General features: G+C 45.6%; 2 protein-coding genes and 1 pseudogene across 2 annotated transcripts; 1 reads left to right on the top strand and 2 right to left on the bottom strand.

The window, feature by feature from the left end:
* Positions 1-4,577: 4,577 nt before the first annotated feature.
* LOC144455698 (GDP-fucose transporter 1 pseudogene) lies at positions 4,578-5,682 on the bottom strand (annotated as a pseudogene).
* A 5,829-nt stretch (positions 5,683-11,511) lies between these two features.
* Positions 11,512-14,312, top strand: ZSWIM1 (zinc finger SWIM-type containing 1). Its single transcript, XM_020965619.2, has 2 exons — positions 11,512-11,692; positions 12,040-14,312. The coding sequence occupies exon 2, from the start codon at positions 12,125-12,127 to the stop codon at positions 13,505-13,507; it is 1,383 nt and encodes a 460-aa protein (XP_020821278.1). The 5' UTR covers positions 11,512-11,692; positions 12,040-12,124; the 3' UTR covers positions 13,508-14,312.
* A 581-nt stretch (positions 14,313-14,893) lies between these two features.
* Positions 14,894-18,986, bottom strand: NEURL2 (neuralized E3 ubiquitin protein ligase 2). The gene is made up of 3 exons (XM_020965620.2): positions 18,173-18,986; positions 16,718-16,823; positions 14,894-15,085 (listed from the first exon to the last, which is right to left on the bottom strand). The coding sequence occupies exons 1-3, from the start codon at positions 18,900-18,902 to the stop codon at positions 14,986-14,988; spliced, it is 936 nt and encodes a 311-aa protein (XP_020821279.1). The 5' UTR covers positions 18,903-18,986; the 3' UTR covers positions 14,894-14,985.
* Between the last annotated feature and the right edge of the window lie 119 nt (positions 18,987-19,105).

The following is a 19,105-nucleotide window of genomic DNA, read 5'->3' as shown; positions in this document are numbered from 1 at the left end:
TGAGTTCAACATAACTCTCATGGCCCAGATAACTACTTTGTTCTTCAGATTGGGGATCTCAGAATTGTGAGATCCTGGTATTCTGTGAATCAGTGAAGTCTAGAACCTACTTCATACTCTGTCATAAATGACCTTAAAGGTGGGGTTCCTAGCTGGTTCCGCACAAAATTCTCAGCTCCCATTCCTCTTGGAATATTATATAGAGTTAACACCTGTTTAAGAAATACACTCTTCTCCTCTTATCTTTCCCCATATTACCATCACTATTTATCCTTGCTCTGCCCCTCCACAGCATCTTCTGCCCTCTTATTTTTCCTCTGGAAATCTTGCAATTGTTAACATACTTCCCTTAATTCTAATACTCTTCACTTTGGGCTCTCAGGACTCTGGATCTCGTCCTTGGCCACCCTCTGCAGCAGGTACTCCACTCATTTGCTGGAGACACAGGACTGGTAGGAGGAGAAGGCATGTACTTCATTCCTCATGGCCACTTCTAGACCATTCCTTTGCCACCATCTCTCAGCAGTCCGTCCTTGGAGATTCATTCCATCCGTGGTTATCACCCAGCTCCTTGTTGCAGCCATCTGCTGACCTGTAAGTCATTCTCCCTGCTTTCTCAAGTTCAGTTGCTGGCTTTTATAGTCTCTTTTCACTGCAACCTCTGCTTTTGCATTTTTTAATTAAATATATACATTAATGTTCCCTCTGATGCCAAGTTTACAGCCTTCCTAAAGTCTTTCCTTTAACTCAGCCCAACACAGGGATAATCATACCCCTGATCTCACCATCATCCATAATTGTCCTACCTCCATTATCCAGAATTCTGAAGTTCCTGTGCTTGACTATAATCTGTCCTTCCATCTCTCCTTGTGCTTCGCCTTTCCTAAATTTAGTTTTCATCCTCATCACAACCTCATGTTAGTTGCTTCATTAAAAGTCTTGACTTTATAGTTGACCATATGCTATCAACTGCTGTTTAGTCTCTTTCCCACTTGACTGGGAATACAGGTATAGAAGTAAACATGTACAAAATAATACAAAGCAATTTTAAGAGGGGGTGAGGTGGAGGTGGGGCGGTGGAAGAAGAGAGTGAGAGAGAAAGTAAAAGAAATCAGAAAATACCAATCTAAAACCTGTGTCGCTCCATTATTCTCTTTCTCGCTTCCTTAGTTGGAGAAATTCATGTAACTGCTAACTATATTCACTAAAAGTTATCTAATTACTGGGCTCATATTATGTGTATGTATGTGTGTATATAAAATATGTATATACATACATACATATATATGTGTGTGTGTGTGTGTGTGTGTGTGTGTGTGTGTGTGTGTGTGTGTATGCTTTTTTTCTCCTAATTGAGAAATCAGAGGAAAGAAAAACAAAAACTTAGTTATATATAATCAAGCAAAATAAATTTCTGTATTGGCCATGTCCAAAAAAAAATATGTCTCCACCTTCTGAGCCCTTTACCTCTATCTGGAGGTAGGTAGTGTCATTTTTTTGGAATTGTGGTTGGTGATCACACTGATCAGAGTTCTTAATTCTTCCAGAATTGTTTGTCTTTACTGTTGTCATTATATGAATTGTTCTGGTTCTGTTCACTTCATTCTACATCAGTTCATATAAAGTTTTCCTAGATTTCTCAGAAACTATTCCTTTGATCATTTCTTATAGCCCAATAGTATTCCACAATATTTACATACCATAACTTGTTCAACCATTCCCCCTATTTATCCTCCCTTAGATTGCCATTTGTTACCTCAAAAAAGCCATAAATAAGGGGCAGCTAGGTGGCACAGTAGATAGAGCTCCAGCCTTGGAGTCAGAAGGACCTGAGTTCAAATTTGGACTCAGACACTTGACACTTGCTAGCTGTGTGACCCCTGGTCAAGTCACTTAACCCCGATTGCCAAAGCAAAAAAAGAAAAAGCCATAAATATTTTTGTACAACTTTAGAGTTTGTTTTGTTTAGAAATAATCCCTCCTCCTAATTCTCCCTTCCCCCCCTTTTCTGCCTATTTCCCTGTTGAATGAAATGTTTTTCTATACCCAACTATGTGTGCATGTGTATTCTTCCCTCCTTTGACCAGTTCAGATGTGAAATCTGTGGCTTCCCCAATTTCCTATCCTTCTCTCAGCATAGGACCTTGCCTGCTTTACTAGGAAAATAGAGGTTATTGACCTCATCTCTCTCACTTCAGGCCTCAAACCCCCTGTTAATCCCACACTTACATCTTCATTCCAGTTTCTTCCAGAGGCTATGTATTCTGAGGGGACTTATTCCACTCTGCTTTGGAACTCGCACACTGAGGCCAGTTATTGGTGAGTCAGTGTGTACAAAGTCACATAGTGAGCATGCTTCTAACCTTAAAACAAGGTCCATTTGTCATCAGTTTTTGTATACTCAACCCCTCCACCACAGTCAAGGCTTGCTTTAGGATTTGAAATCCTAATCTCTTCTGTTGACTGTGTAAATGCAGAGGTTCCCAAACTAATTTGGCCTACCTCCCTCTTTAAAAAAAAAAGTTACTCAATGCCCACCTGGAAATCTACTTATTTTGACCCTTTAATGGTTTTTTGAAATTTGCATCATTTCAAAAAAATATAAATTTTTTTTTTAAAAAAAATGACGCATCTTAGTCATTTTATTATAAATTTGTGGGGTTTTTCCTGCATTGAAACTTTGATGACACAAGTCATTACATATTCCTGTCCATGAATGTTGGACTTCCTGACAATGCTCAACAAGCTCACCTGCCAACACTTGCTTGTTAAGACTTGTTGTCAGACTTGACCACTGATTGATCATAACATAACCTACATTTTGTGTGTTTTAATCACTGTTACTTTAACCCTATTACACGACAGATGAAATATGTATGAATAGGTTTTCAAAATCTTATCTTCTTTCCTTATGTTTCCACTGTCTCTTTATTTTTATTCAACATCCCCTAATTGCACCAGAGGCTACTACTGCCCCTCTGGATCGTTCCAGAGCCCCCAAGGGGTGGTATTGCCCACTTTGGAAACCTATTAGTCAATATCCCTGTGACTCCTCTGACTGAAACTCCCCTATGTGTTGTCTTCCCCATCAGAAGGTAAGCTAAAGGAGGGCAGGGACTGTCCCAATTTTGTATTTGTTTTCCCAGTGCTTACCACAGTGCCTATTATATAAGCACATAAGTGCTTAATGCTCATCCTGGGTCTGAAGAAGTGGGTTTTTCCTACCACTTGTGATGTTGATTCTACCCCATTGCCTTTCCAAGAAATTTCCTTTTTGATTATTCTTTCTTTTTTTTCCCTTGTCTTTAGTCTCTCTCATCCACTTGACTTCTTTACCTCCCCCCATCTTTAAACCTTTACTTAACCCTACTATCCTAGTCCTTTGAACTACCTTAAATGTGGAGGTCCCAATTAGTGCAAATAAACAATCCTCTGAAGTGGTCACATGTATTCAAACTTGTACCATTTGAAGTTGTGGTTATGTAAAATATGTTACCCAGTTCCAGTCCAATAGAACTAGATAAACTCCTACAAAGGGCTGTTTACACACATTGCCTCCATCTCTTCACCATGGGGTCATTAGTCAGTACCTCAAAATCTGGCTTCTGGCCCCATCATTTGAAACTGCTCTCTCCATAGTTATCAGTGATATCTTTTTTTTTTTCCTTTGGCCCCTCACACTCAGCCTTTTATGAAATCATAAAACAAATTAACTCAGTGTTGATCATGTGAAGAGAAAAGGATGGGTGGACAAAAAAGGCTCTATAATGAGCCGAAACCCCACCCCGAACAGAGGATATTGGAATAAAACGTCCTGTGATCCCTGTTTTGGGATAAGGCATTAAGTGGCATTGAGAAAGTAGTTACGTTTTCCTAGCCTGTTCAAAAGACTCAGAGCATCATTTGAATATGTCAGTTTGGGAGCAGGGGGCAGTGGGAGGGGAGAGAGGTAGGGCAAGATATCAAATGTCACTCTCCTAGGACTTGGAGGAGGTCTCACCCCTGTCTGTGGGGAGCCTCCTTCACCAAATAATAGCACAGAAAATAGGTGAGCAGCAGACCCAGGGATAGATAGGCTGCCCATGCGTTGCAAGAACGAAGCTCTAGCCAGCCCCATCACCTGAGGGATCATCAGAAGCCATGGCTGGGAGCTGGCATGGGCAGCTGGAGGGTTTTTATCTAGGCCAAAAGCTTTTCCTTCACAGGACAGACGTCTTCCAGGCCAAAAGAGAATCAAGGGCCGAGGAGCAAGACTGTGTTTTACCCAAGTCAAGGATGGGACATCTCCAAGGGCAAAAGGCTGAGGTCAGGGCTGGTATGACACTGAAACTGAGCTTAGTGGGTGTAGTAAGAATAATGAAGAATAGTTACAGGAAAGCCCGCGTTTCAGTCCTGTTTCTGACAATGGCTGAAGAACTCACTGTCTCTCTGATTCTGTTTACACTTCTGTAAAATGGGGATAACATCTGTACAAGCATTCCTCATGAGGCAGTTACGAGGAAAGCACTCTGTAAACCATAAATGGGTGCTATGATTAGAAGAATAATGACTTCATGAAGCCATTGTAGATTAATTTATTGTGATATCTACCCTCCCTGGGTGCCATACCACAGACACTCCAATTCCTGACCCAAAGTTTCCACCTCCAAAGACAACATATTTCTACCATGATTCCCTTTTCTGCCCCCTGAAGGGTTCTTCTCTGCCCTCCAACTCCCTCACCTCCATCGAGGGTTACAGACCAGGTAGAGAAGGTTCATGCTTCCACCTTGACTCTCTTACCCTCTTTGTGGCTCAGCTCCTGTGCCTTCTTCATCTCTAGGTCCTCTGTTCACATGTAGTCAGAGGAGACACCCAGCACCATTATGCTGATCACTCACCAGAGGAAGCTTTTCTTCTCAAAGCAGAGACTAACCAGGACCATCAGGGCACAGGCTTTGGTCATGCCTGATGTGTATGGTGGCCAGTAGCAAAGCCAAAGAGGCCACCCAGGGTACCAGGTCCAGAAGTGGACACTACCAGCTTGTTGAAGGCCACCAGGGTCTGCAGATCCCCAAGCAGAAGCAGCAGGGGCAAAAAGAGGACACGGCTATTGACATCATCACAGAACATCAGGTATCAGACGCTGCTGTCCACTGCCAGCAGCACATTCATGGTGTATGTGGCATATAGGGAGATGCAGATGTTGACAAGTATGTGTAACAGCACGCTGAACCACAACAGGTGTTGTGGGATCTTCTCTCTTCTAGTCCACATGGAGCCAGAAGTCGATGACCATACCACAGGCAAGCGGGGGGTATAGGAAGAGGTGGTCAGCTTGAATAGCAGGTAGGAAAGCAAGACATTGAAAGCAGTGGGTAGCTTATGGCCTATGCTGCAGAAAGCTACCCCAACATACTTGAGACAAAGGTTGTTGAAGGTGATTGTGACAATGAAGACCATGAAGCAAGATGCTCCAGGAAAACTTCATGTGCATCTGCACAGAGGGGAGGTCCACACTGCTGGGCACAGCTGAGAATCTTGCAAAGGATGACAATCACCAGACAGTGGTGGAAAGTGACAAAGTAGTCCAGATGAAATTAGGGACTGTCCATCAGGTATTTATTTATTCAGGAAGACCATGGACATGGAGGTAAACCAGTAAAGGGACATCATCAGGGTAATCTGCGTTGTACTCAGTAAAAATTATTATTTTTTTTTTTTGGCTAGGCAATGGGGTTAAGTAACTTGCCCAGGGTCACACAGTTAGTAAGTGTCAAGTGTCTGAGGCCAGATTTGAACTCAGGTCCTCCTGACTCCAGGATCAGTAAAAATTATTTCTACCCTGACTCTTCCTCTGCTGATGGCTCCGAGGATCCTCTAAGTTCCATCTTCATTATCTGGGAATCTCTTTAGGGGGGTTCTGTTCATGGCAAAGATGGGAAGTGTGAGGGTCGAATATGCATCCTGGAAAGGTGGGCCTAGGATCCTTCGAAGAACTGGGTAAGGCTAGTGAGAAAGGGCAGAGGGTCTTCATTATAGAAGGGATGATAGGATGCCAATAGATGAGGAATTTCATAGAATCATAGAATGTTAAAACTGGAAGGAAATCTTAGAACAGAAAACACAATGTTGAATCTGAGAGAGAAATTAGAATGGAGAGGATAAAATAGTAGAGTGGGAACAAGGAATGTTAAGACCTTAGGGGCTCCTTAGCCTGGAGAATGTTAAAGAACAAAGAATGTTAGGAACTAATAGGGACTTTACAATATAGAACATTAGAAATGATAAGAATCTTAGAACACAGACTATTACAGCTTTACTATAGAATGTTAGAAATAGAAATAATATTTTTAAAATAGAATGGTTAGAGCTATCACAAAGGAAATGAATATTTTTTGATACATTTAATAGTATTTTTTTTTCTAATTACATGTAAAGACAATTTTCAACATTCATTTTTTGGGAAAGATTTCAAGTTCCACATTTTTCTCCCTTCTCCCTCCCTCTCCTCCCTCCCCAAGATGGCAAACAATCTGATATAGGCTATACATGTACAAACATGTAAAACATATTCCACATTAGTCATGTTGTGAAAGAAGAAACAGAACAAAAGAAAAAAAAAACACAAAAATCCCCCCAAAAGCGAAGTATGCTTTGATCTGCATTTAGACTCCATCAGTCCTTTCTCTGGACGTGGATAGCATTTTCTGTCATGAGTCTTTTGGAATTGTCTTGGATTACTGTATTGCTGAGAAAGAGCTAAGTCAATCATAGTTGATCATCACACAATGTTACTGTTATTGTGTACAGTATTTTTCTGGTTCTGCTCATTTCATTCAGCATCAGTTTATACAAGTCTTTCCTGGTTTTTCTGAAATCTGCCTGTTCATTTCTTATAGTACAATAGTATTCCATTACATTCATATACTATAACTTGTTCAGCCATTCTCCAACTGATGGGCATCCCCTCAATTTCCAATTCTTTGCCACCACAAAAAAAGAGCTGCTATAAATATTTCTATACATATAGGTCCTCTTCCCTTTTTTATGATCTCTTTGGGATACAGACCCAGTGGTGGTATTGCTGGATCAAAGGGTTTGCACAGTTTTATAGCCCTCTGGGTATATGGTTGGATCTTCAGAATTGTTGGTTCAGTTCACAACTCTGCCAACAGTGCATTAGTGTCCCAATTAAAAAATGGGATATTAGAGGAAGAAGGAATCTTAAAATAGAACATTAAACATGGAAAGAACTTTAGCACATATTGTTGAAGAGATGAAAAGAATTTTAAGCATAGAATGCTAAGAACTGAAAGAAACCTCATAACAAAAGAAATGGTGTGTTAGAGCATGAAGGAACCCTTAGAGATAGTCTTATCAAGGCCCCTCATTTTACAGGTGGGGAGGATAAAGCCTTATTATCTCTTAACACTTCCACTAGCCTTATATCATTTCCTATTTTTCTTACCCTGCTTGCAGCTTTTGGCATATTAGACCACCACTTCTCCTTTGGCTTCTGTTGCCATGCTCTCAGTTCTCCCTTGACTGTACCTCAGTTTCTTTTGCTGGATTACCATCTTCTCCTTGTCAGTTGCCTTGCCTGTATCAGCCTGAGAAGGGAGACTCCCACTTTCCCTAAGCAGCCATTGTTTTGCTGTCTTTGGCCTCCTACAACTATGTGCCCTCCCCTTCCCAGTGATTCATAACTCCCAGTTGCCAATGTTCAAAGTCTTTTCTCCATCCTTCCCTTATCCCTTATCCCCATCCCTGTCAGTCCAAGCCTTTCTTCCCCTCCCAGCTTCTCTTGGAATCCCTCCACTGTGCTCTGGAACACTTGCTCTATAGGATACAAACTGGCTCTCCTCTTAAAACCTTTTCCCTTCTTGCTGCCTCAGTCTTTTTGTATTTATCGAGACTTGGTTCCCTCCGGATGACTCAGCTTCCCTGACCACTTCTTCCAGCACTGGTTGCACTTTCACTCATACCCCCAATTCACTCGTCAAGGGCTGGGAGTTAGATACTTGCTCTCCATTACCACTTCCAGACTCTCCCTCCACTACTATCACTCAGTCATCTTTCTTGGAGATTCATTCAGTCCCTTTATACTCAATATTCTAGTGACTGTTGTCGACTGACCAGGACAATCTTCTTCATTAATTCAGTGCCTAACTCATTTCTTTCTCTCTACCCTCCTCCCCTAATACCTGCTTTCCTATTAGGGGACTTTAACATATAAATCAATATTCCTTTAAAAAACCCCAATCTCCCAGTTCCTTAACTTACTCATTTCCCATCATGGCCCTTCCTCAATCCTCATCTTTCTGGTCTTTCCTGCAGTCTTTGACCCCATTGTTTGCCCTTTTTTCTTAGATTTTTTTTGTTTTCATGACACAGTTGTCTCCTGGTTTTCCTCCCACCTGATTAATCCTTCCCAGTCTCCTTTGCTATATCTTCATCTATTCTAGATCATGCCCGTTAATACTGGGTATTCTCCAAGGATCTGGCCTGGGCTTTTTTCTCTTCTACTTCTATACTATTTCAAAGCTTGTTGATTTCATCAGCTCTCATGGATTCAGTTTAGATCTGTATTCTATCAGTATCACTATCAGTATAGTAACTTCTCTTCTGATGTCTAGTCTTGCATTACCAACTAGCTGCCTATTAGACATCTAAAACTGGATATGTAGTAGATATCTTAAACTCAACATGCCAAGGACCGAATTTATCTTTACTCTATAAACCTCCTCTTCCTATTACTTTTGAGGGTAAATGCTTACATTGAAAATTTAACAATCAGCCCTCTTTGGCAGGTGTGAGTTGGCTCCAGCATGTCTCTCACATCACGGTCACCTCTCAGGCTCTCAACTTGGCTGTCCTCCTTGACTCTTTAGCCTCTTTCAGCCCCATGTCAAATCAGTTATCAAGTTCTGTAATTTCTACCTTTTTAACACTTCTTGTATCTGGTCCCTTCTCCCCTCAGACACTGCCACCACCCTAATGCATCCTCATCATCTCAGGTCTGGACTATTGCAATAGCCTGCTGGTTGGTTTCCCTACCTGAAGTCTCTTCCCCATTCCAGTGGATCCTTATTACCTCTGGGATGAAAAAACAAACAAACCTCTTTGGTTTTTAAAGCACTTTATAACCTGGCTCCTTCCTACCCTTTCCAGTTTTCTTGTACCTTAGTGGCTTCCACATACTCTATGATCCAGTGATATTAGTCTCGATGCTCCTCGCACCTCCTGAGTCTGACCATTTTCACTGACTTTCCCACATTCTTGGAACACTTTTTTTCATCTTTTCATTTTGGCTTTCCTGGCTTCCTTCACACCTCAACTAAAGTCTCACTTTCTGCAAGAAGCCTTTCCTAATCTTAGTACCTTCCTTCTAAGATCATCGCCATTGCATTTATTTTTCTCATTAGATTGCAAGCTCTTTGAGAGGAGAGAACAGTTTCCATGTTTTTGTTTTTGCCCTTTCTTGGGATCTCTAGCTCTTAGTATAGTGCCTGGCACATAGTATAGGCACTTAAATGCTTGTTTATTTGCCTTGACTCACCTCTCTCTAGCAGTGTGCCCTGTGAAAGTCACTTAACCCTATTTAAACTCTCAGTTTCCTCATCTGTAAAATGAGCTGGAGAAGGAAATGGTAAACCAATCCAGTATCTCAGCCAAGAAAACCCCAAATGAGGTCACGAAGAGTCAGACATGAATGAAACGACTGAATAAAAACAATTATACATATATGTATGTATGATTTATACATATATGTATGTATGACATATACATATACACACACACACACACTTTCTTGCTTGGTAATCTCATCAGTTCTCATGGATTCAGCTACCTTTAATCTCTCCTCAATTTATCTTGTAGCCTGTTGGACATCTCCATCTGGCTCTCTTGTAAGCATCTCAAAATAAATATATCCAAAAAGGGAGCTCAGGTTTTCCCCCCAAAACCCATTCTCTCCTCCAAACTTTCTCATTTTTGTCTCATTCCCCTGCTCCCCATCCTTCCCCTTCTCTCACACAGCTTCTGCCCTAGTTCGGGCCCTTTTCACCTCTCATCTGGACTATTGTGGTAGCTTTCTAATTGGCTTCCCTGTCTTCAGTCAGTCAACAAATAATAAATGCTTGTTGACTGATTGCAGTCTCTCTCTAATGTGTTCCCTGAGTAACTGCCAAACTGATATTCCTAAAACAGATGTAAAACCATGTCCCTCTCTTACTTAAAAATGAATGGTTCCTAATTGCCTCAAGGATAAAATACAAAATCCTCAGCCGAGAATTGAAGATGGTAGATTTAGAGCTGGCCATCTATCTAGTCTGATATCCTCCTCTTACAGATAAAGAACTGAAGCTTAGAGTGGTTAAGTATCTTGATTAAGGTCACACAGCTCTCTGAGATAGGTTTTGAACCCATGTGTTCCTCATAAGTTTAGCCCTCTATCCATTAGACTTAGCTGCCTCTAAGGCCTTTCACAATCTAGCTCCAGCCTGCCTTTGCATTCTTATTTCATATTAGTCCCTCCCTTTCATTCACTTTCCATTGTGCTCATATATGTGTCTGTTAACTGTTCCCAGGATACAACATTTCCTCTCCTGCTTCCTGGCCTTTGGTCCACCTGACACCCTAGTTTGGATTTCACTCCCTCCTGGTTTACACCTAGAATCTTTCTTCAAAGCAGAGTTCAGGTGCTACCTCTTGCAGGAGACATTTCCCACTCTCCTCTTGTTACTGTTCTCCCTTTTGAAACTGCTTTTATTTTGTATTATTTTATATCATTATTAGTTTATATAATTTATGTTTTAGCATTTAATTTTTAAAGTAACTTATTCTTTATACATTTTTTATTCATTTTGCATTGTTTATGCGTTATTTTTGACTATACCTACTTGAGTAGCTGTTGTAATCCCCACTGGCACAATAAGCTCACGGAGGTTTATTTTACTTTTTGCATCCCCGGAGCCTAGCACGAGGCCTTGCACACAGCGGGGGCTTACTGTTTGACTTGAAGCTGCTTTTTTTTTTAACGTGGCCCGTTCCTGGGGCCGATGTCACCAACGGGTGAGTTAGCCCGTTAGAGTCTACGGAGATCTCCCGTTTCATTCCAGCCCCGGCCCAGGGAGGACAAACGACGCGCCCAGAGATAAAGCCACGGCTGGAACCCACAGCCAGAGCGCTTTCCGCCGCACGCCGCAGCTGCGCAGCCTCTCAAATATCTAGCAGCGCCTTCCCAGGCCCAAACCGGGGCCACGACGTCCCCATCATCTCCTCCCTCACCCCCCGCCCTCACTGCCAGGGACTCAGAGAGCGGGAGGATGGATCTCGGTGACAGAACACTTTTACTTTTCTACAGATTCCCTCCGCGTCTCTCCGGTCTGGGTGTTTCCATAGTAACGCACTCTTCCTTCCGGTCCGGCAGATCCTGACGCCCCGCCCCCCAACCTTCGCCCAACGCTTCTCCCCGCCCCCTGCGGGTTTTGTCCCGTCCTTGACGTCGAGCCGCCAGTGACGCAGCTACAAGGCCCGCCCTCCTGCGCGCGAGCCAATGCTCCGTCGGCGTAGCGAGGAGCGGCAGGTCCTCTCGAGTTGGCACTGCGGCGGGTGGCCCGTGCGCTGATTGGTGGGCGCGGAAGTCCGTCCGTGCTGGGCAGTGTTCTGCTGGGGAGCCCGGAAAGATGGTGGCCGAACGCAACAATCGGTAAGGAAAGCGTGAGGCCTCGCAGGCTCTGCAGTTCCCTCACCCCGTGGGGTCAGAGATGGAACTCTCTGCCCTCTCTTGAAGGCCTTCGGAAGTCAGACCCCTAGGACCTTAAAAAAAGCGGCCTGGATGCCTTTGGGTCAGGAGCCGGGAGAGGTGGTTAGAGGAGGGTGTGTTCCTCACCCCTCCCCCGTGGGTCAGCGGTCGGCCATGCCCCCTCCTGAGCACCCCTATGGCTTGGGGGGGAGGGGGTGGAACTGGCCCTGGGCAGCGCTAATCCCGCCCTTAAAGCCCTTGCTGCGGAGCCCCTTAGTGCTTCCCTTCAACCTCTGCACCTCCCCCCACAGGCGCACTGGTGAAAACCCGGACTGAGCTCCCGAAGTCGAAGTAGCCCATATATCCTTTAAGGCCTTCCAGACCCGCTGTTTCCACATGGCCCTAACCGCCTTGAAGGAGCTCCAAGCTGGGGACCATGCCCCCTTGCTAGTCTTTGAGGTGGGCAGGAACTCCCAGTTGGACTCCCTGAGCTACCAGTCCCTCATCATGCGACGAGTCTTCGTGAGGTTCCCAGAAGTGTTGTTCATACACAGGACACACAATCCCCGAGGCAAAATCCTGTACACCTTCCTGGTGGATGCCCCCGGGGTGCAGCTTGAGAGCAGCCTGACCAGGATAGTGTATTTCTCTGTCCCAGTCAAGGAAAACACTGAGGGATTGGTTCAGCTGTTCCAGACTTTCAAAAAGTTTAACCCTGAGTGGGAGAGAATTTGTACCATCCTAGTGGATCCTTATTTCTCCCTGTTGCCTGTTCTAGCTATGGAATTTCCATCTGCAGAGATACTTCTGTCTGCCTTTCATGTATGTAAGTTTCTTCAGGGAAAGTTCTACCGACTTGCCCTAGAGCACTCAGTGAAGAAGCTGCTTCTCACCACCCTGAAGAACACTATGTGTTCAGCCACAGCCAGTAACCTGAAGAAAATGCACTCTCTCCTTAGTGACTCTGTCCCCCAGGACCTGCAGCCTGACCTTCACCTGAGCTGGCTACTAGATGACCGGATCTGGCTGGCACACAGGTGGAGGAGTAAGGCTGAGAGTATGTGCTACTTTCAGGACTTAGAGATCACAACCCGGGTTTTGAGCCAATTCTTTGGTATTGAATTGTCTTTGGAAAGGAGTGTCCTTTCCCTGATAGGGTATTTGAAGCAGAACATGGAGAAGGAGGGAGCCTCCAATTCAGACCTGAATATTCCAGCCAACTGTACCCCACCAGAGCCTTCTGCAGAAATTACCAAGCTCCAAGAGGTGGAAGCCTGCATCCAACATTCCTTGCAAACCATTTGTGCTGAACCTGCTGCCCAGCTGTGCTTAGGAGAGTTTGCTGTGGTCCAGAGGTCTGTACAGCTAATTGGCTCAAGCACAGACAGGGTGAATGTTCAGATCCTAGAGGACATGCATGAAGTACACCCTCAAGGTCCAGGCAGCTGTACCTGCCACTTCAGCCAAACATTTGGCCTGCCCTGCCGCCATATCCTGGCTATCCTTAGCTCCCGTCAGCAAGTGCTGCAGCCTGAAATGCTACCTGAACAGTGGAAACGTGGCTGCAGGACACCCCCAGGAAGTGTAGCCAGCCTGGCCAATATCCTGGGCAGCAGGTGGAATGTGGCCCTGGACAAGGAGCTGGTGGTAGCATTCCTTACTGGGGAGGTGAGGCGGCTTTTGCTTCAGTGCAGCCGGGAAGAGTTTGAGCGCCGATACAATACCCTCCGTGAACTGGCAGACAGTTGGATTGGACCTTATTTCCAAGTGCAAGTCTAGACTGTCTTCCTTTCTCCCTGCTGGGTGTACTCTGTTATGACTTACCTAGTTGTCCTTCCTTAATGCAGCTAAAGGGAGTGATGATTATTGCCTAGGACAATGATATAACCTCTAAGCCTCAGTTTTCTCAGCTATTAAGTGGGGATAACTATCCTGCTAACCTACCTCACAGGATTGTGAGGAAAGCATTTTCTAAGCTATAAAGTGCTTACAGAAATAAGATTTGTTTTTACCCAATGCGGAAAAGGGAAGGAGCAATGTACCCCACCACATTCCAACTTGCTTTGCCGATACTTTGTACTCTCGTAAGATCAGCTGATCTAATATATGAGGAGAAAGACTGAGACCATTGTTACTGGTCAGCCCAACTGCCCAGTCAACTGACTCTGTTCCCCTATGACCAAGCATATCGAAACCTTTTTGCAACTTAGGCAAGGAACTTTCACCTATATTCTGTCCCATTGCCCTAAGTGGTCCTTGTGACTAAACCTGAATGCTGCTGATGTCAGTATTGCTCATTTAAAACATTAGCCTACCACTTTCCCTGGAAAAGACATATTGTTTGTCATTCCTAATATCCTGTCCCCTGCCCACTGCCAGCAGGGGAAATTTGGACTGGATAAAGGTTTATAGTAAAGATAGTAAGTTGACTGATTGCTGCTACTGTAGGAAACAGGAAAAGAGTATTACCCCCTTCTCCTCCTCCCCAATCAGTTCTTGTAATCTTAGGTTATTGCACTGTTCTCTGGCCAAACCCATTTTCCTGTAAAAGTGAATAAACTTCCCAGCACTTGGCAGTATTGAAGCACTGGTGTGTAAATATCGTATACTCCCCAGACATAATCCCGTCCCCTGCAGAAATTGGGTCCCCCACCTAGCTGCCCAATAACCATACAGAGAAGCCACCCAGTGAGTCTAGTGCAATTTCATCTGGCTACAAGCAGGAACCACATCCCTAACTCCTTCTGGGCCCCACCAGTGGGACCTGGCCAAGCACCACGTGAGACTGGGCCTGACCCCACCTCCCCTCAGTAGCCCCCTCAGGCTCTGGATGGGCCATCATGAAGGCCTGGGCTGCCCGGATCAAGTCCTCTTCCCTCAGGCCCGGGACAGGCACAGTGGGGATGCCAGCAATCATCATAGCCAATGTGAGGATGCAGATGTCAGGCTGGGAACCAGGCTCCTTGCCCCCTGCCTCTTTGGGCACCAGCAGGGCCCCTGGAGATAGCCCACAGAACAGCAGTGGCCCGTGCCCACCAAGGCCACCCATCTGCCCTCCAGCCAACTGAGGGACCCTGCCCCATGGGCAACCATCCTCCCAGCCCAGGTTCTCAAGCTGCCTCACATGAGGAAACTTTCTGCAGTATATGCCATGATACTCTTTCTGCCGAAGTGGCTCCCAGCCAGCCCCCCCTGGGCAGATCCCAGGTTCTGGTGTAGGTAGAGAGTGACCCCAGGACTGGGGAGCTGCCTGGTGCTCAGCTTTCTGACTCAATAGGCCTGGCCCTCCAGGGGCCACCACCACTGGCTCCATGGTACCATAGAGGCTGAGAGAGGAGTTTGGAGGGCCTGCCCCACCTGCAGAGACAGGAATGAGATAGAAAGTGGTTTACAACCCCATGAGGATTTTGCATAACTTTAAGAACCACCTAGGATCAGGCAAAGGGGAAGTTCAGGTCAGGGAACATTTTGAACATTTATATGGTCTAAAATTAGAAAGGCCTTTAGAGATCATCTAGGCCAGTGCCCTCATTTTTCAGATAAGGTAGTCCAGAGACATTAAATAAATTGCATCAGGGTACATATGTAAGTAACAGAGCTGGGATTTGAACTCAGCTATTCTGACTCTTGAGTGCTACTTGCCTTTATCTTTGGGATGGCAGCTTTAAAGCTACAGTTTCCCAGAAGGGACAACAACTTCCTGGGACACAGCATACAAGTCACAGCATGCCAGGGGTAGTTGTTCCTCTAATCCAATCTAAGAAATTTGTCTCACCTTGGCCAGGAGTAAGGAGACCCGAATGAGCCCTCTGTGTCATGAAGTAGGACATGGCTACCATAAGGGCCCCAGGTTGTGAGGGAACAGTAGGACAATTCCTTCATGTCCTACCCCACTCACCCTTCTAGAACCTATGTCACAACCCTAGCCTGTGTTAGCTGGAATCCACCTCATAGCACTGGCTTGTCCATTCTAGAACCACTGTACCTCTCCCTGTATTAAACCAGGGCAAAGGAGTGTGTGGAACACTGACAGTGTTATGTATGTTGTGGAAGGAGTATTTTGGGAGTCAAACGATGTGGGTCCAGATCATGTCCTATGCTCCTCACCTGTGTGACCCTGGGCAACTCATTTAATCACAGCCTAAGTGTCTTTATTTTTTTTTTTAAAAAGGGTTAGAATAGATCTCTAGCGTCCTTCCCAACTCTAAATCTGATCTTATAATTAAGAATCTAATGATCTGGATTGCAGACCTGGTCCTATCACTGACCTGCTATGTGACCTTGGGCAAAGCACTTTCCCTTTCTAGATCTGTCTCATCTAAAACAAGGGCTGGCAAATTACTGTCAGAGGGCCTGTTTATGTACAGCCCACATAAGCTAAGAATGGTTTTTATATTTCTAAAAATGTAAAAACCATTCTTAGATGGGGGTGTAACAAAAAAAAAAGGTGACTGGTCAAGTAGTCTACCAACGACCCCTGCTTTAGAACAAGAGCTATGTATTAGACTATGTTTCCAGTCCTAGGATGTCTAGGGGACCAACCCCCCCCCCAAAGAAAAACCCAAAAAACTGGGAGATCTGGATTCTTGTCCTGGTTTAACAAAATAAACAGGTGTCCTTGCCCAAATCATTTTGACTCCCTGCCTCTCAATTTCCCCATCTTTATTATGAAATGAGGAGTCCCTTGCCTAGCCTACTTCAGAGATGTTTTGAGAATCAAACAAAATATGTAAAAATTTGGAAAATATGACATGCTGGATACACATTAGAAGCCCTGTACTAAGAACCATCAAAATGTGAAATCATCATTCCTTTTATTATGACCTCTAGCAGGGTAGCCCTAAGGGGCTCCTTCAAAGACTTAGCCATATGTAAAGGCACTGGGGGAATGCATTTCTGAGGTTGTGATACCAAGCACAAAGGAGTTTTACTGCTATCTGCACCTAGATCAGCCTGCTGGAGGTAAGGTAAAAAGGACCTCACTCATACTTGCAGAAATCCTTGAGCCCTGTGGGCAGGTGGAGCCCATCAATGGCGAGCCGATGTATCACATTTCTCTGAATGACAATGCGGCACAGGGTCTGAAGAGAAGGCACTGTAGAGAAACAGAAAGATGGATTGGAGATAGGAAAGAATGGTTTTAGATCAGCCTTGGCTGGCCTTCTCCATTTGAATGAGAGATTATCAGGTGTAGCCTGGGGAAAGTAGATCTAAACTAGGAATCCGAAGACCTGGGTTCATTTCTCAGCTCTGCCACTAATTCAGTGTTTTCTTGGATGAATCATTTCACTGTTTTGGCTCCTATTTCTCCAGCTGTGAAGCTGGAATAGCTTCTTATGTACCTCACTAGCTATGAAAAGAATGTGAAAGTACTTTGAAAAATGAGGCACCACACAGTCACTCAAAGCCTTCCATAACCAGGCATCTATCTACTTTCCAATCTCATCTCCTACTCCTGTTCTTCACAGACCATACTGTATTCACAGGCTTGAATTCAACTGTATTTATCATTGCTTCTCCACTCACCCTCTCCAGTCTCTGGGCCTTTGCTCACAGCACACCTCATACCTGGAATAGCTTCTCCTCTTTTGAAATATTCCCTATCTAACTCAGGTGTCATCTACACAAAGCCTTCTTTCATCTCCCTAGGTGGAAGTAATCTCTGCTTCCTGGGATCTCTTATAGCATTTTAGGCCTTTTGTATGCATTTATTCTACTTTATGGTACAATTTTCTGTGAATGTCATCTCCTTTCCCCCTTCCTCCACCACTGTAAGCTCCCTGAAAGCCCAAGGACTTTATCATTTTTCATCTTTCATCATACCCTGTACCTGTTCACAAAAGTCAACCTCTGATATCTGATCACGGCATGAAGGTGACACAGGGTACTATATCTGGTAATGATGATTTTAATAGCTCAAGATTCCATAGCATTTATTACGTTTTCCTAATGGCCATGCTATAAATTAGGGAACAAAAGTATCTTAACTGTGCTCATTTTGTTTAGAAAGTGACCCTACAACCTTGTATCACAGTGCATGGTATTATATTCACTTTACATATGAGGAAACTGGGGCTTAGATAAGTTCAGTGACTCACTCAGGGTGATGTTGCTAGTCCTAGTCTTCTTCCTCCAAGAACACTTACAATATGCTGTCTGATTAGTGTGGTATAGTGGGGAAAAAATACTGGACTGTCATCAGCTGGTTACCTATGTGACTTTGGCTACGTCAGAAAACCTCTCAGGGGCTTGGTTTCCTTAGCTATAAAAAGAGGAGATAGGACTAGTGATCTCTAGGGTCCCCTTTTCAGTTCTACATCCAATAATACCCATTTTACAAATGAGGAAGGGGAAACTCCAAGATTTGCTGGGATGACAGGTTTGAACTCATTATTAGTGATTCTGACTCAAGCGTTCCACAGTGCTCAGCAAGCCTATACCTACACCCATATTCCAGCTGAACCAGGCGCACGCTCTTGGTGGACGCGAAGACATCAACCACAGCATAGAGAGGTTGGGTGGTGGGCAGGCCTCGGGCGCTGGGGCCCATGTCCTCCCCGTTAATGAGGATGTGCATGTCAGCCGTGCCGTCCGGGCGCGGGCAGAAGAGCACCCCGAGGCGGCTGCGCCGCGCCGTGGGCGGAAGCACGTTCAGCTCATAGAGCTGGTCCAGCAGGTGGCTGTAGCGGCCCGGCCGGCTGCGGCCCACCAGGCGGTCGCGGGGAATCCGCAGCTGCTCGATGTGCAAATAGGGGTCATCCAGCAGGCCCGGCGGGCGGCCCGGCGGCTCCTCCTCTTGGCCTTCCGCGGCCACGCGGTTGTGGTGGCGAGTGATAGCAAAGACCCAGCTCCGGCCCAGACTGACCAGATCGGGCAGCGAGTACTCGGGCACGGGGGTCAGGCTGCCGGGGTCCAGGGCAGTCAGGCCCAGGCGCAGGTGGCCGCACCAGCCCAGTTCCTTCTCTTCAATCTCCACCAGGAACACCTGGCCCGGCGCCAGCGGCTCGCGGCTGAAGCACAGGCCGTTCGCGAAGCTCTCCACGCGGGTGGCCCGCGTCCCCGACTGGTCCACGCGAATGTTGACCCCATGGACCTCGTGGAAACGGGTTGGAGGCGGCTCTCTGTACGGAGTGCTTCCGGCAGGGGCTGGCACAGGCTGAGGGGCCGCCGCCATCTGCCCGAATCTGTTGGGGGAGGCCGGCGCCAGGGGCTATTTTGGGCCCCAGGGCTAGGCGCGGACTTGGGGAGGGCCATGTAAGCTCCCGAGGGTCTCCCAAAGGAGGCGGGGCTGGCCTGGGGTGCTAGCGCCGCCCGCTGGCCGCGGGTGGGCGCTGACCAGGCTCGGCTGTCCCGGCCCGGAGAGGAAGGACCCCTCGG

The sequence above is a fragment of the Phascolarctos cinereus genome, unplaced genomic scaffold, assembly GCF_003287225.1.
Source record: "Phascolarctos cinereus isolate Bilbo 61053 unplaced genomic scaffold, phaCin_HiC Scaffold_2;HRSCAF=192, whole genome shotgun sequence".
NCBI lineage: Eukaryota > Metazoa > Chordata > Mammalia > Diprotodontia > Phascolarctidae > Phascolarctos > Phascolarctos cinereus.
Note: the sequence above shows the minus strand (reverse complement) of the source record. Positions and strands in the feature narration are given on the sequence as shown.